The sequence below is a fragment of the Lampetra fluviatilis genome, chromosome 10, assembly GCF_964198595.1.
Source record: "Lampetra fluviatilis chromosome 10, kcLamFluv1.1, whole genome shotgun sequence".
Taxonomy (NCBI): Eukaryota; Metazoa; Chordata; class Hyperoartia; order Petromyzontiformes; family Petromyzontidae; genus Lampetra; species Lampetra fluviatilis.
In genome coordinates, this window is record NC_136284.1 from 11,783,880 (window position 1) to 11,799,316 (window position 15,437).

The window sequence follows — 15,437 nt, forward strand, 5'->3', positions numbered from 1 at the left end:
CCACGCATTTCCCATGCGATTTTTCTTGGCACCAAAAAATTACAAAGTCGATTTACTGCTGTTGCTGAGTGTATGAATTACATTTGGAATGATACAGTGTTGTTATATATATTTTAAAAAACTGATAAGGCTGCAAAGACCTTCACTAAATGTCTTTTGGCTTTAACTCCATCAGTCTACAACAGTCTGAGAAACTCTAAACTCTAGAGTGCTTTAAGATTATTTGATATATAAATAATGTGTCTCTAATAATTAGGTCTGCCAGCACTTGATCTATTGCAGAAGACTTACAATAAAATAGATCAAAATAAAGTATGTACGGTATATATGTACATATATATAATTGATAATGTTGGATGGAAAAAAAGAGATGACCAATATATAATACTCTCAAAATTATACGGTCTTGAAATATTTTTTCCTAAAATACCAGTTTTAATAAATGCTATATATCCATGCCATTGACTCAAGTGCTCAAACGCCTTCAGTGGGACAGTTTAATAACATTGTATTGTCAAATGCACTGGTGTAATATTTCTGTGCATGAATAATATTTTTTAAACCATGGTGCAAAGCTTATATTGCATTAATCAGATGCCTGAGCAAATATACAGTACCATAGACATTACAGTACTTAAATAAACTGTGCACTCAACCAGTGGAATTCATGAAATGGAATTGAATGAAACAAACAAAACAAATCAACAATGTACAGAAAACGCAGAATAAAATAGTTATTACACTGTTTTGAGCAGACTACACAAAATCGACAGCAGTAAACATGGAAATTCAAAGTGTCCCCGTGCTCAAACGGAGTGGTGCTCACCTCCAATAAGGGCTCTGAAGCCTGTCGGGGAAATTCCACATATTTGTGGTGGGGCCCCATATCTCCATAGGACTACTGCTTTTGACCAGTAGAAGGACGATCGGCTGAGTCTACTTAAACAATGTCAGGGTTCATAATAATTTTAGGTAGAAAATGCCACCGTACAGGAAGACAGCAAAAGCCAGGGCGACGTGAGTAGAAGGTAACAGAGGCAGAGGATAATTGAGAAAAAGGTGAACTGGTGGATTTGAAGCAGTGCGTGGGGGGGGGGGGCACTAGAACAGGAAGGAGTGACATGGAAATATCAGCAACAGATGGTATGTAATGATGATTACCAACAAGTAGCTCACGGAAGTTAATTAATCCAATAGCCTCCGTACAGTGGCCGGACGGGAATAAGCAAATTACATCACACGGCACCAAATGTGCGCTTTGCAAATGTTTCGGACACATTTCAGCTATGCTGGTTTCAGTGACAGGACCAAGGACCAATGCACACCATTGCACACCGATATGCCGATCTCCTTGGCCTCGTGCCCCCCCCGTCCCCTCCACGCACGTCATTGTGCTGCTTCGTGCGATGGCGCGCAGGTATCGTTGGAGGGGCGCCGAGTGGGCCGAATGCCGAGTGGACGCACTGCTCAGCCAGCAGGACCGCCGACGCGGGAACCAGACTGCGTGGTGCGGTGGGGGGATTCAGACGCGGGACCTTTATTGCATCCTCGACGATGAGAACATATTCTCCTACCTGAAGAGCTTGCGAGAACGCGGAGGTAATTTAGTAGGAGCTGCCCGAAACACCCCGAGGGGCAGCCTGCTCGGAATATAATCTATACGGTATTCATTTGGATAAATAGCTTTGCATTAAGGTGCATGATTGTATCGTGCTGTCATTAACCTAGAAGCCACACTCATCTAAGAGTTACCCCAGTATGCGCATATTAAAATGAGATACCCTATCTGCTGAGGCAGAATGTCGATTTTGAACAGCTCACTGGAAACTTCTGGAATGTGAATACCTTATCTAAAGTTTTCAGTCGCACACTTTGACTTATTTATGCACTGATACGTGAGTGTAATAAGCTCAACTTGTAACCTGTATCAAGAATTTAGGAGGTAATTTTGATGATGAATGCAGTTGGCACTCAATTTAAGATCTTGAAATTTATTTTTGAGGGAATAATAAGCATTTTGTCCAATATCACATTATGCAAAACAAGGCTTTGGTGTGCTGAAATTTTGACTGCTATAATCATTCTAGTTATACATTTTCACGGTGGATTTTTTTTGCAACATGGTCACATTATATATAAAAAAAAATAATGAAATCACTTTTCACAGCCGTATTTTTTTCACGTTAATGTGCCATTTTATTGAGGGACAACTTGTGTGTTTTCTTGGTGCCGTTTGGGACTGCTTCTTATTGTTTCTGCTGCCTTGCCCAATCTTGAAAAATTGCACTTATATAATGAATGTGTTCATTATTTATTTATATGTAGTGACTTATTCTTTGTTCTTTCGGTAAAGTCATGTAGAAGGGAAATAATAAAATAATAATATAACATAATAAGATCAAATTCTCACGACGTTTCGGCCACAACGCAAGCAGCCATCCTCAGGTGAAGAACAGGGCTGTCGGAAAGACAGCATCCCAATGAACACTGCTAAGCTTGGCAGCGTATTTTTAAGCTGGGTCCGACAGCCCTGTTCTTCACCTGAGGACGGCTGCTTGCGTTGTGGCCGAAACGTCGTGAGAATTTTATCTTATTATGTTTTATTTTTATTATTTTATTATTTCCCTTCTACGTGACTTTACCGAAAGAACCAAGAATATGAATCCATGCAGTCACGAAAGCATTACATCGAAATGTAGTGACTTGTTTACCATTTTCTCTATTTTTCACTCCTGTCGGTTTTTATTTTATTTTATTGTTTGCTGTTGTAACTTGCTGGCCCGCCCATACTGGACATCTGTGAAAGAGCTTCATAGCTCATCGGATTCCTCCTTTTGCAGTCTAAATACAGCTAGGCCCCGACTTACGATGGTCCAACTTACGATATTTCGATCTTACGATGGCGATATCGATATGACAAAATTGTAAAATATTTTACATTTCACGCGGCAGGCAAATGCACCAGCCTACGAAGTACGATACTGTACGTTGGGACGCTGCCAGGATGTACTGTACGCATATAGTTTATACAGTACGGTACTGTAAATTGCTCTGTTTTGCTAAATTATCACCATTCTTTAAGACTCCTGGGTAGGCTAGGCCATTTTCGACTTACGATATTTTCGACCTACTATGGGGTCGTCGTAACGCATCTCCATCGTAAGTCGGGGACTACCTGCATAGATGCTGATTCTGACATGAAAAAGGTGGCTATAATATGTGGCCACACATATAACCCATTCTTCGCTGAGCCTCTTCAACATCAATGTTCCCTTAAATATATCGAAATAACATTGGAATAGATCACTCAAACGCTCCAGCTATTCTAGCACGTGAGGAATGAGCTTTCTGGTTGACTGCTGCCATATATCCAAATTAGCAGCACAAGGTTAAACTGACATGTGCTGGATTTGGCCAGTTTAATTTAACTGCTATTGGTCAAAGGTTATTTGTCTGTGTGAAAAATATTTATCTAGGGATATTCTGGGTCTCTTGGGTTAAGTCCCACTGGCCCAGCAGTGCTTTAAAACATCGACTTTTTCTGATGCAAGTAAGCAAAAGATAAATGTAAGGCATTTAGCTAGTTTGTGGCAAGAGTATTGATTTTTCCTTCACCTCTGTCAGCAACGAGGGGTGACTGTTAAAGAGTGCACAGGCAGAAATCGCAGGCCTTGCATGCATTTGCTTCTGCCAAAATCTAACATCACTCTACATTTCTTTCCAGTCATCTAAAGTGTCTCTGCATATTTCCACATATACATATTAATGTACACTTCAGAAATCCAACAAGAATGTGCGTAAATGTGTAATGCATTAATATGTAATCCACCTCCGATTAGCATGGTTGGCTACGTACGGTGCGAAAGAACTTCAATATACATACATTACAGTGAGTATTGTAGTTGATAAAAATAAATACAACTCCTGCATATGACCATGGCAAAATTGTATTCTTTTGCACATATTTGCCATTCATACAGTCCTTAAATATTGACCATGTTCAAGTCCTGCATCTCACATATACTGTACTGTAATTGAAATCTGCCCCTGATGTACTCTGCCTTTCAAATGCCCCTTGTCGATACTACTGAGGGTCTGTATGCCAAACTGTGGCCTGACATATTGTACATCAGATGGAATTCTAATGCCCATACAAAGTATAACACAAAGCCATGCAAGCATATCCTGTTTCATGACAAAATCCAAAAATATTCCCTTTGCATAGTACAATTGCTGTGGGCAAGCACCTATTAACTGGCACATCAGCTCATACACACACTCTGGTATGAACATTTTGATCTAATTTCTGAGAAAATTTTCCAAGAATATTCAGAGATGGCTATGGGTACAAAGAGCAATAGATGAAATCAAGTTCCCTCTATGTACATGTCAGGATATGTACCTAAGTTTCCAAGTGTATACAAGTGAAGAATGTATCGTTTTATTCCACCTTGATCATTGTTCATAGACATCATCACCATCATCAGCCATGATCTATCCACTACTCGATGAAGGCCTCCCTAAATATCACTATCTCTCGCAGTCATGCAATGTGGCCATCCACTTATCACCCACATAGGAGCTGAGTTGTTCTTTTTATTTGTAATGCCCAATTTTTTTTTTATATACCATCATTAATACCCATGGTTGATAGTACAATTTGAGTATTTCACAAGCACAGGTAAAAAAAACTAAGGGCGTAACTGGTGAATAAAATGAAGAATATTCTATCTTATAATAATCAAAGTAAGATTTTAACATATTGAGAATACATCGGACATTGCGAAATTATTATACTATAACGAACATAAGACATAATGTCTGGTCAAGATGGCAGCACTAACTCACAAACTTATTCAGTTTAACACGTAGGTTTTCGCGACAGCGTAAGATTAAAAGAACACCAAATAAATATTAAATATTCTCAAACAGAACTGTCGGCAGTTGCAGAACATGCTTGCCAACAAGGACACTCAATTGATTTTGATAACGTTGACGTGTTGTGTAAAACTAATAATGACTGGCCAAGACTAATTCGAGAATCCATTGAAACTGAGAGAAATATAAATGATTTTAACATCTCTGACAGCTACAGGCTTAGTGCGGCCTGGAAGCTAATTAACTAATTACTTACCTATTATATAACTATAATACCCCCTCTCCTCTGCCTTTGATCTCTGCACCTCATTGGGTTCAGGTGATGACGTCGTCTTGCTCTATTTAAAACCGGAAGCAGGTAGATTGCTTCACTTTTCTGGCAAATCGCCCGATGATGCCAGATGTAATTACCAGCGAAACGTTGTATTCAAATTGTAAATGTTGTGGATTTACTCTCCAACACACCGGTGGGCTGAAGTAGTTACTATTTAGCATTTTGTTTACGTGACAAATACCTTACTAATTGGCTGTGTCGGGTGGTGGAGGGTTACAACACATTTATACTTATGCGATCTAACCCAAAAACCTTTATTATGAATCACAAACTTAGAATGTAGAGGACAGTATATACTCTGAATCACATTTTTCTCCTGTGCTGAAATGACTACATCGTTATCACAAATGTTGCTCGTGTGCATCTGAATCAATATTTTACAGTGAAATATTTGATAGTTTCCATCGGATCCACCTTCCGTGTTAAACCAAAATCACTGCTGCATTTTGTGTAGAGCTGCCTGGAAATGAAAAATGGAGGCCTACTATTGTACCCTTGCTGTCTGTCCCACTGGAGATCTCAGGTGAGCCAATTTAAAGTTTAAAGAGGACTCAATGGAAACACTGAGGGGTGGGTGGAAAAAAACACCCATAAGAATAAAAGAAATAAGACATTCAGTCAAGCGATGCGACATGAGATGTCAATTAAAATAGTCCCTTTGTGCAGAACAGTAACTGACAAATGGCGCATGGCTGAGGCACTGTGGATGGATGGAAAGTTAATGAAGGCAGGTTGGTTCTGTCTGCATAAGGGTCAGACCATAATGCATGAAATACATTGTACGAAATGGCATGAGTGTCAACCATTCCTGTGTGATGTGAAAAGTACCTGCAGGTGCCGATGTGACAGTGTTGAACGAAATGTCAAACTTCACAGTTTTAGGGCTGCTCTAATGCAGTTTCTGCAGGATAAAAAATAGTAGACATGCAATAATAAAATAGCAACTCCAAATTATATATTCTCACTAAATTAATGAATCCACTATGTACAATGTGACTGTGATAATGATTCAGTTATAGCCAATGAAAGTTACCCGAACTTTTAATTTCATTTAACAGATACCCATCATTCTTGAGCTCAAAATAAATGGAAGTAAATGGCAGAGCAAGAAATTAAAAAAACTTTACTAAAAATGCTAATTTGCATGGTAATAACTAGTGAAAGTAATTAGAAAAACGCTTAGTCAAGGCCATCGGAACGTTTAAATAGTATGCATGACTTTTGGAATCTTCCAAAGTATTTTCTGAAAGCATTGCACACTTGACCCCAATAAACCCTCCAACCCATTGCACTCTCTCCTGAACTCCCTTCCCCCCACCCACTCTTTTCAGTTAATCTCCCTTCACTGTAACATCCTTGCCGTCTTCTTGGTTCTTTCGGTAAAGTCACGTAGAATGGAAATAATAAAATAATAAAAATAAAACATTATAAAATAATTCTCACGACGTTTCGGCCACAACGCAAGCAGCCGTCCTCAGGTGGAGAACAGGTCTGTCGAGAAGACAGAGTCTGAATGACACCGTCCCTTTTCTTATGCTCATTCCATTCCCAAACCCTCCGCCTTTACAAATTGACCCAACTTACAATCCTGCAAAAATGCCACTTGTGTGGTCTGATGACTTTGGCAGCACCCAAGCCCGTGGATGGCAGTGTGTGCCCTGCACAGCGGAGTCTGGACGTTGGCCGCCTCTGTGACCTGCCGTGTCCTGCCGAGTGTCCCGTGTCAGCGTGGACTGCCTGGGGGCCCTGCGTCCCCGAGAGCTGCGAGGAACCCCAGTCCAAGAAAGGTAACACATTTGTTGTGATGTGCTCCGCCAAAAAAATCGTGTCTCGCCGAGACATAATTGCGGTGAAGCATGGGTTAAAACGAAACGTGGTACAAATTTGTGATCAAAAATTTGACAGGGTAACTTTGTTGATGTTTGAGTGAGAGAGGATTGCTCTAATTACTTGTCTTAGACCACTGGTGCTTGCATACTTCCAGACACCTCCTGAAATTCAGCAAAATTAGTTTATCTGTCATAGTACATCTTCCTCTGTCTATGCTTTTCACTAAGCCCTCTTATAACCCTAAAATAGGGAAATTGATCACTAGGGGAGCTCAGACCACGTTCTAGTACAATGATGAAAAAATTTTCAAGACAGAAGGTATATGGGAAAGTAATTATGTATGTTTGTTGAACATCTTTCTCACCGTACCTAGCCAACCGTGCTAATAGGTGTGGGGGAAAGATAAACTAAACACAAAAAACTGTTCTAAAGAAATGAGTTTTAAATTTAAAAGTGCATAGCTCCAGTGGTGTATTCATATCAGAAGGAAGAGCGTTCCAGATGACTGCAGAAACGCATCTGAAAGTGTGCGAAGCACTTACCGTCTTTGTTTAATGATTCGCCAAAAGCCGCTGCAAGGATGACTGAAGTTCGTGTGATGGTTTATGCTCCTTGACAAGGTCAGCAAGGTAGTGTGGTTCATTTGTGGCAAGCACTTTGTATGTAATTAGCACGACCTTATAATAAGACCACTAACAAGACCACTACAAAATAATTGCTGTCAGTTTAGTCACTATTTCAAACCCCAATGCAGAGTGCAAGTTGACAGCCTTTTTGCTCAATATAATGCTTTCAAAAAGCATCCAATCCATGTTGTTTCATCTGTGAAGGAACGTTTTATATAACTCATAGCAATGCCTAGGCTCTCTTCCTTAATATCTTTGAACTGCCAAATATGGTCTTTGTACCTGTCCTAGCATTTGTGCATTAAAGATTTGCAATCTGGTCAATTAGGAAGTTATTAAACATTTAAAAGATCACAATATTTAGACATTCCACAGTACTGTTAAAATAATTATATTAATTGTATGTTAATGTTTGCCATATCTTTACAAGAAATAAACTGAAGTGTAAACACGTTCATATTTAATGTATCATGCAGTACTACATTTTCAAGCTGTTTGACAGTGCTACTGCTGCTTTCTCAACCCTCAGGGATATATATAATAGTATTATTTGTATAGCATCCAACATCCAGTACATTTAAGCAATGTGGTGTGCAGAGCTTTAATTATTATTTTATTATCAAGTGATTAATGCATTTTACTACCGCCATTACATTAGCTCTTGTTGCAATTCCACATTAGTAAGCAAACCCTCGTGTATTTTTAGATATGCACTACAGTATAGCAGAGGTGGGACAAAGTCATTGTTATGCAAGTCCAAGTCGAGTCGCAAGTCATCAAATTCATGACTCGAGTCTGACTCGAGTCCAAGTCACATGACTCGAGTCCACATCTCATAGGTGGGACAAAGTCATTGTTATGCAAGTCCAAGTCGAGTCGCAAGTCATCAAATTCATGACTCGAGTCTGACTCGAGTCCAAGTCACATGACTCGAGTCCACATCTCATAGGTGGGACAAAGTCATTGTTATGCAAGTCCAAGTCGAGTCGCAAGTCATCAAATTCATGACTCGAGTCTGACTCGAGTCCAAGTCACATGACTCGAGTCCACATCTCATAGGTGGGACAAAGTCATTGTTATGCAAGTCCAAGTCGAGTCGCAAGTCATCAAATTCATGACTCGAGTCTGACTCGAGTCCAAGTCACATGACTCGAGTCCACATCTCATAGGTGGGACAAAGTCATTGTTATGCAAGTCCAAGTCGAGTCGCAAGTCATCAAATTCATGACTCGAGTCTGACTCGAGTCCAAGTCACATGACTCGAGTCCACATCTCATAGGTGGGACAAAGTCATTGTTATGCAAGTCCAAGTCGAGTCGCAAGTCATCAAATTCATGACTCGAGTCTGACCCGAGTCCAAGTCACATGACTCGAGTCCACACCTCTGCAGTATAGTACATGCTGCACTCTCTTATTGCAACACCATCAAACGGATTGTAACGTGTAGTTTGTTAGCTGATTATTAAGACTTGTAAATTCAGTGAAATTTGTGAATTTAAATTATTTGCAGGTGAATCAGTAACTTGTTTTTTTTATCTTAATGAACTGAGTTGTTTTCAGGGCTGCACAGTTGCTTGGTAAATTGCATGATTTTCTGGGGAGTGATTCTATCTGTTCATCTACATGCCCAACTCATAACGGCTCAACAAATGAACCTCATTGCGGACCCCGTGGTCCCGAATAAACGGAAGTGAAAATCGTAATTAATGAATTTATTTTTGGCGATTCTGTCCCACCGCGCACACAAACGCGGCGACACACCTGGCGCGGATCATTCTGTTGTCGTGTCGTGTCCAAGCGCAGCAGCGAGGGCGAATGCACAGAAGAAACAAAACTTTGAAACTTTGATTGACGCATCGTGTAGAGCTCGTCGAGAGGAAAAGATGGCCGTGTTGTTCGCCTTCGACAGACGTAAAATGACGTTGCAACGCAGTTTATGCGAGAGCCGGGGGGTTATGGGAACCCGCGGTCCCGCGATAAGGTTCAATTACACATGGCATAGTAAAACAATAGATAGGTATTAAAATGTTTACAACAGTTTAGACTCCTTGTTAAAATTGCAAAGCAAGCACACAATTACTTGTATGCTTAATTAATAATACAAGTCCATTATGTAGGCAAAGTGGAAAGTGTGAAAATTAAACAAAAGCTAACTAACCTTAGGCTAATGTTTACTTAACTTAATCTAATCTAAATTAAGTGTGTGTGTAATGTACAAATTGACCTTTAGCTTATTAATGGGCAGCACATTAAAATATCTACCAACCAGTTAATGTGCCCTTATTTCTTTGTAGCTGCAACTCATCGTTGCCACTTAAATTACATTGTTGGTGCTTATTAGTAATTTATAGTTCAGATTAATAAAATGTTGCTGTTATTCAAAATTATTACTGCCGTAGATCCATCTTAGAAATGGTTTACTTAAAATATGTTTCACAGTTCACAGGGCTCTCGGTCGGGGCATTTACCGAAGTGTACCTAATTTGGCCGTAATTCCGTCACATTTCGGCAAAACAAAAGTCTGCTTTTGCAGAAAATTAAGCTCCATTCTGAAAACTTCAATTCAACATGGGTTGATTTCATGCCGGAAAGCGCATGGTTACCCCCCCCACCATTAATTCCCCCAAATGTGTCATGGACTAGCGTTGGTGGGATTGCAGTGGATTTATGGTGAAGCCTAAGGAATGGCAACCAAATTTTGATTTAAAGCTTTCGTGGCTGCAGGGATTCATATTCTTGGTTCTTTCGGTAAAGTCACGTAGAAGGGAAATAATAAAATAATATTTTTTAAAACAATACAAATTGTCATGACGTTTCGACTGCAACACAAGCAATCATCATCAGGTGTGAAATCCACAAAAAGAAAATACAATATTATTTTATTATTTCCCTTCTACGTGACTTTACCGAAAGAACCAAGAATATGAATGGCAAACAGTTTCTTTCATTGGACGAAACACTCCCGGCCACCCTTGCGGGATTACCTCAATCACACTTTGGGACATGGCATGTGCAGGTCTCTTTGATAGGATGTTCTAAGCAGTGTGTGAAGCAATGGATGGAGGCACGCATGTACAGAAAATAGATGAAAGTGATGATGATACAGGTAGGAACAACAGGTTCCACACTGCCCACCAGGGATTATTTGTCTGTCTGTCGTGCATATTTGTCTGTCGTGCACAAATGCACAGTCCAACCAAGTTCCTACCTGCCTACTCCGAAGGAACGTGTTAATTATGATTATGTTCCTGTTGCTGATTCTGCTGTTGCTACTGCTAAAAATGAAAGATTAATGTGATTCAGGTAGTATCCTCAAGAAAACTTCACTGTGTCCCAAGATTCATTTTATTATTGTTTTGCATGTGGGAAGAAATTGGAGTACCCATAGAAACTCCACGTTAGGAGGGAATTTCACTCAAATTTCCATACAGATTCCAGAATACAATGTCTGCACTGACTTAACCTGGTAGTTGTGCAACTCCGCATGTTCAGAAGTGATCGTTATCATTGTTTTAAGTACCACTAAGTTGTTTGGCTTAGCACTACATAATTGTAAAAGTATCCGGTGTACACGGCAGTATGTTAAATTAAGCAGGTAATTTGGCATCTCGATTTAAAGCTTTCGTGACTGCAGGGATTCATCTTCTTGGTTCTTTCGGTAAAGTCACGTAGAAGGGAAATAATAAAATAATAAAAATAAAACAATAAAATAATTCTCACGACGTTTCGGCCACAACGCAAGCAGCCGACCTCAGGCGAAGACCAGGTCTGTCGGGGAGACAGCGTCTGAATGAAACACCACCATGCTTGGAGCGTATATTTAAGCTGGGTTGGAAGGGGGAGAGCGCCTTGACAAAAGAAATTTGCATATCAAGAGGAATTTAGCATATTTATGGGAAATGCAGATATGTGATTATTTTGTCAAGGCGCTCTCCCCCTTCCAAACAGCTTAAATATACGCTCCAAGCGTGGTGGTGTTTCATTCAGACGCTGTCTCCCCGACAGACCTGGTCTTCACCCGAGGACGGCTGCTTGCGTTGTGGCCAAAACGTCGTGAGAATTATTTTATTATGTTTTATTTTTATTATTTTATTATTTCCCTTCTACGTGACTTTACCGAAAGAACCAAGAAGATAATTTGGCATCCTCACATTTGCGGATTTATATATCATTGGCATTTTTCTAAGAACCACGTGGTGGAAATGTGCCATATGGGTCTATGTAAAATTATGTTTTCTTTATGTTTTAGACTTGATATCTAAGTCAAAAAAATAATGCTAAAATCGTTTCTAATCAAGCAAAATGTTCATAAAAAAATCTAATTCTTACCTCTGCATTTCCCTGTAGCTCCGCTTTAGCCCTGCACCACTCCTACGGAGAGCACTTTGCAGTCTTACAAAGCGTTTGCAATCCACTGGGTCGAATCGTTGAAGTCTCATTAAACGGAGTCCTGCTGTATTGCACTTAGAATAATTTATTGTTTGCGATTCAATTATAAACTTCAAATTTGCCAAATAGTTATCAAATGCCTTATACGATTTTCATTCGATAACCAGAAACGTATGAAATAGCAATTCTAACATTTAGATTTAAAGCTTTCGTGACTGCAGGGATTCATCTTCGTGATTCTTTCGGTAAAGTCACGTAGAAGGGAAATAATAAAAGAATAAAAATAAAACATTTTATTATGTATTATTTTATTTATTTTATTATTTCCCTTCTACGTGACTTTACCGAAAAAACCAAGAAGATTTGGAAACATTTTCGAATGTGAGTGAAAGTAAATGAAAGGTAAAGAATGGAAGTGGATGCCCTAAACATAAATCGGATAATTGCTATTCAGAATGTAATCTGTTGGCATGGCACGAATCAGAGGGTTTTAATTTCAAATCTGCATTTCGGCGTTGTGTATAGCCTAAATACATTGCGTTATGCACATCTCTTCCAGTGAATTAATACAAGCGTATGGTAGCACGTTTAATTTATGTCTGCATTACCTTTGTAATGCGGGCGAAAGCGACCTCCCGGATGTGACGTCACGAGGAGGCGGAGCCAGGTGACGTGGGTGAAAGGTAGGGGGTCCTTAAGCGCGTAAACCGGAAGGAGAAGGCAGTCGGGGTGTGAATGGAAAGGTGTGGGGCCACGCGGGCGTACGAGCCGAGGGGGCACCGTCAGAAGCGGGAGCCAACCCTGGGAACAGTAGGGAGCTACTGGGAGGTGTAAAGCTGCAGATAGAGATAGGCAGTGAGGCTGTGTGTGAGGAGCAGCGGGGTGGCTGCCAGGAGTCGCAGGAGCGACGAGAAGGCGAGACAGCACGAGGCCGTGAGAGCTGCAGCAGGAACAGCCGAGGGAGCTGTGTGAGAGTACAGCAGCGGAGCTGCTGTGGGGCTGCAAGAGCGACAAGAACAGCAGCGGGGCTGCTGATGTGGACTGGAGTGACATCGGAACCAGCACAGAGAGAATAAGAGAGACAGCCGTGTGGGAACGCAGTACGGACCGAATAAAGGACACTGAGCCAGAGAACGTGGTCAAGTCTTTTATTACACTGGGGTCAGAAGTGAAACGGCATGTCTAAGCAAGTAAGGAAGAAAATTCCCCCGGCGCCAGCATCGGCTTCTTCGTCCGACGACGACGAATTCCCTCCGACCACGGATTTTGCTGGGGTGGTGGAGGAGAGCCCTGCTGAGGCGAGCACGGGGACGGGCGTGGAAGATGTCGGCGCGATGGCGGGTCCGTCAACAACATCGGACGCTGAGCAAAGATGGCAACAGGTGGCAGAACAACTGGAGACACTCAAGGACGTCCTGGCGCATCTGTGTCACCTCGTTACGCCAAGGACGACGATGGAACGAGAAGGTGCTCCACGGGCCGCCACGTTGCCTGCCCTGCCGCCGCCATTGGCCACGCGGCAAGAAGACGCCATCTTGCGCGCTCCGCGGCGCCAAACCGCCATCTTGGCCACGCCGCGGGCCGACGCCATTTTGAATTTACCTCCACAACAACCATCATTGGAAGACGGCGTGAAGAGGAGTCGGAGTCGCCACCTTACTACAGTTAAGGAATTCTCTATCGGGGGCGATTGGAGCGCTTTCGCCTGCCGATTTTTGGCGGCGGTTCGTTCAGCAAGATGGACCGATGCGGAGGCCTTGGAAGTGTTGCCGACTCTACTGGACGACGAATCTGTGCGATTTTTCCGTTCCATAACGGCCGATAAGAAGAAGACGTTATGTGGAGTTTTTGAGGAAATGGCCGACGCCTATGAGCCACCTGACGACGCGCATCGGCGATTCGCTCAACGACAACGAGCACCCGAAGAATCGCCTGTGGCGTTCAGGGGTGCGGTGTTGGAGCTGGCCATGGCAGCATATCCTGACACGCCACAGGATCTGCTCGAGCCCCTCATATTGGGAAAAATGCTGGAGCTGTCTCGGGATCTGGGGATCCCCATGCCTGTGTGTGGGCATGAGAAGCTCACGTCCCGGGCGGCAGCAAAGTGTCTGGATGCGCAGTTTAATCTCCGTCGCTGGAAGCAAGTGGCGGCATGGACGGGTGGGCCCGTCAAGGAAGGAGGCGCGATGGGGTGGGACCCCACAAGGGCGATCTATGTGCCGGATGAGCGGGGTCCACAGGAGCTGACGGCTGCCTCCTCTCCATGGCCGGGACGCGGAAGGCCGGGGCCGCGCGCTACGCCATCGGGACGGGGCCGCCGGGACGCAGGACCTGCGCTTCGGCGCACCGAGGCCGATTGCTTCCGCTGCGGCCGTAGGGGCCATTACGCCAAAGATTGCTGGGCCCGCTTCCCGGGTCCGCCGCAGCAGGAGCCCACAACACCGGACAAGCCGACCAAGGAACCTCCGAAACAGGCATGTCGGCACGCACCAGACACTCGGCAAGGCTTTACACCTCACCCATCACCTGTGTTGCGCGATCCTATTGTTGTTGTTAAAGAAAGGCCATCGACGGGGCCTTGTCATTCAGTTACGCAGTGGCGCAAATTGGCACGGAGAGTTGTCGCGGCCGCTACGGGTTCGTCCACTGTACCGGGGTCCATACAAGGTGTGGACGTGCGCATTTTGGTCGACTCGGGAGCGTCTGCGACTATTATATCGGATGTCATTTTCCATCTGTTGGGCATTCCGCCGGGGGCTGTGCGTCCGGTTTATGGGTCTTGCGTCGCTGCAAACGGGGGTAGTATGGGGATTGTGGGCCAGGTGGATGCTAAGATATCTATAGGGGATGTGTCGGCTTCGGGCGTTGTGTTAATATCGAGATCTTTGGCGGTTCCTTGCTTACTAGGCACGGATTTTTTGGCTAAGATGCCCATTTTGATTAAAATCAATGAGAATTGTATTGAATTGCCGGGGGGCCGTCGAATCTCGTTTCTGCCGTCGCCCTGGGGGCGACCTGCTTCGGCCGTACAGGTGCAGGCGCTGTCCGTCGCATCTGTGGACATCCCACCTGGTTCACAGATGCTTATACCCTTGCGGTATCGGAAGCCCCTGCCCGATCGGCTAGGAGCATTAGGGGTCTTGTTGTCACCATCCGCCACGATAACAACGGGATTGGCGTTAGTTGGGGCACAGACCATCGTCCGGCCGGATCAATTACCGGTTTTACAGGTGCTTAATGCGGGGGTGGAAAACATCCGTGTTCCGGCCGGTACGGTTGTGGCACATGCCACTACGACGTTTGCGACGCACGATTGTCCGCATCGCCGAGGAGTGGTCGCTGGTGTTTCCGAGCCAAGGAGTTCGGACAATCGTTGGATC

The 15,437-nt window shown here is 43.1% G+C and overlaps 1 protein-coding gene across 1 annotated transcript in view; it reads left to right on the forward strand.

The window, feature by feature from the left end:
* Positions 1 to 15,437, forward strand: part of THSD7A (thrombospondin type 1 domain containing 7A) — a 337,784-nt gene that overhangs the window by 174,549 nt on the left and 147,798 nt on the right. Inside the window, 3 exon segments of the mRNA XM_078860548.1 lie at positions 1,418 to 1,599; positions 5,667 to 5,735; positions 6,841 to 6,999. Coding sequence (XP_078716674.1) covers positions 1,418 to 1,599; positions 5,667 to 5,735; positions 6,841 to 6,999 — 410 coding nt within the window.